This window comes from Gossypium arboreum, chromosome 6 (genome assembly GCF_025698485.1).
Source record: "Gossypium arboreum isolate Shixiya-1 chromosome 6, ASM2569848v2, whole genome shotgun sequence".
NCBI lineage: Eukaryota > Viridiplantae > Streptophyta > Magnoliopsida > Malvales > Malvaceae > Gossypium > Gossypium arboreum.
Genome location: NC_069075.1, coordinates 118743022 through 118745116, shown reverse-complemented (window position 1 = coordinate 118745116; position 2095 = coordinate 118743022). Strand labels below are relative to the sequence as shown.

Sequence of the window (2095 nt, the reverse complement as noted above, 5' to 3'; positions counted from 1 at the left end):
TCATCTACAATAATCATAAGAGCCTCAAATATCTCCTTACTCAGAAGGAGATAAATCTTAGGCAGCATAGATAGATTAAGCTGCTTAAAGACTATGATTGTACAATCAAATACCATCCTGGTAAGGCCAATGTGGTGGTGGATGCACCGAGTTGTAGAGCTATGACTGATCTGAAGGCGATGTTTATTCGCCTCAGTTTATTTGATGATGGTAGTTTGTTGGCCGAGCTTCAAGTTAAACCGATGTGAATGGATCAGATTAAGGGTAAGTAGATAGAAGACGAGTCGTTGGGTTTTCATTTTCGACAGGTTGAGAGTGGGGATGCTATGGATTTTGGACTAAATAGCGAAGGAGTGCTCTATTTTCGTGGGAGAATCCGTGTACCAATAGATACTGATTTGAGGTAGTCTATACTGTGAGAGGTGCATAGTAGTCATTATGCTATGCATCCTGGCGGGAATAAGATGTACTGAGACTTTCGTGAGTTATATTGGTGGCCGGGTCTTAAGCGTAAAGTTACCGACTTCGTGGGTAAATGTCTAACTTGCCAGCAGGTTAAGGCCAAGCATCTGTTACCTTCAGGTTTGTTGTAGCCAGTGAAGATTCCACTTTGGAAGTGGGAAAGAGTAACTGTGGACTTCGTTAGTGGGTTGCCCCTAACGCGTACTAAGAAGGATTTGGTGTGGGTCATTATGAATCGATTGACCAAGTCCTCCTATTTCATACCAGTTCGTACTGAATACTTTTTGTAGAAGCTGGCTAAACTGTATGTGTCTAAGATAGTGACACTACATGGGGTGCTGGTTTCCATAATATTTGATAGGGATCCTCGCTTCACGTCTTGGTTCTGGAAGAAGTTACATGAAACTCTGGGAACAAGATTGGACTTCAGTACTGCGTTCTATCCTCAGACAGATGATCAGTTGGAGAGGGTGATACAGATACTGGAGGATATATTAAGGAGTTGCGTGATTGATTTCTGAAGTAATTGGGGGGGATTACTTGCCACTAGCAGAGTTCGCTTACAACAACAGTTACCAGTCTAGCATACAGATGGCACCCTACGAGGCATTATTTGGGCGTAGGTGTCACACTCTTTTGTGTTGGACTGAGTTAGGCGAGCGTTATGTTTTGGGTCCTAAACTGGTTTCTGATACCGAGGATAAAGTTAGGTTGATTTGAGATCGACTGAAAGAGGCATCTGATAGACAAAAGTTGTATACAGATCTGAAGTTCCGAGAGATAGAGTATTCTGTAGGGGACTTTGTGTTTCTCAAGGTCTCACCATAGAAGAAGATGTTAAGATTTGCTCGTAAAGGCAAGTTGAGCCCTAGATTTATTGGGCCTTATCGTATACTAAGACGAGTGGGGCCACTTGCCTACCAGTTAGAGCTACCTCCAGGATTGGAACTAATTCACGATGTTTTTCCTGTGTCGATGTTGAGGCACTACCGCTCTGATCCAATACATGTTGTTTCTACTGAGGAGATCGAGGTTAGGCTAAATTTGACTTTTGAGGAGGAGCCAATCCAGATACTGGACTGCGATGTTAAAGTTTTGAGAAGAAAGTCCATCCCACTGGTTAAAGTTCTTTGGCGTAATCATAATTCTGAGGAGGCTACGTGGGAGCCTGAGGATACAATGCGACAGCAATATCCTCATCTGTTCTGATCAGGTAAAATTTCAAGGCTTAAATTTTCTTTAAGGGGGTAGAGTTGTAACACCCCAAAATCTGTTATAATTATTTTTTATATGTTATTACACAAATACATGTCTGCTTCAGTGGTTAACGGTTCTGGGAAGTGTTGGAGTGGTTCCAAGTTCAAGCCTTGGCTTGGGAAATTTTTGCTTTTTAATGAATAAACCCTTAGCTTTAGTTAGTATATTTATAAATAAATCTTGTTAAAGATATGACAGAATGGGCCTGCTGGTCTAGTGGTTAAGTGGAATGTTAAAGGGGTGGAGGCCTGGAGTTTAAACCTCTACGCGATCAAAGGGGATTTATTTTTACTACTTGATCATGTAAGAGTTGTAGTTTGACCGAAATTCTAAGTGTTTGAGGATTGTGGGGATGTAATGGACAGTTTTGAGGAGG

At 41.7% G+C, this 2095-nt stretch overlaps 1 protein-coding gene across 1 annotated transcript; it reads left to right on the top strand.

Moving 5' to 3' along the window:
* The first annotated feature begins 1296 nt into the window (after positions 1 to 1296).
* LOC108477475 (uncharacterized) lies at positions 1297 to 1671 on the top strand. The gene has a single exon (XM_017780022.1). It carries the CDS (start codon positions 1297 to 1299, stop codon positions 1669 to 1671), a length of 375 nt encoding a protein of 124 aa, XP_017635511.1.
* The last annotated feature ends 424 nt before the right edge of the window (positions 1672 to 2095 follow it).

Excerpts from the sequence above, each read along its gene's own strand:
- LOC108477475 (XM_017780022.1), top strand. The coding sequence starts at position 1,297 with ATGTTAAGATTTGCTCGTAAAGGCAAGTTGAGCCCTAGATTTATTGGG.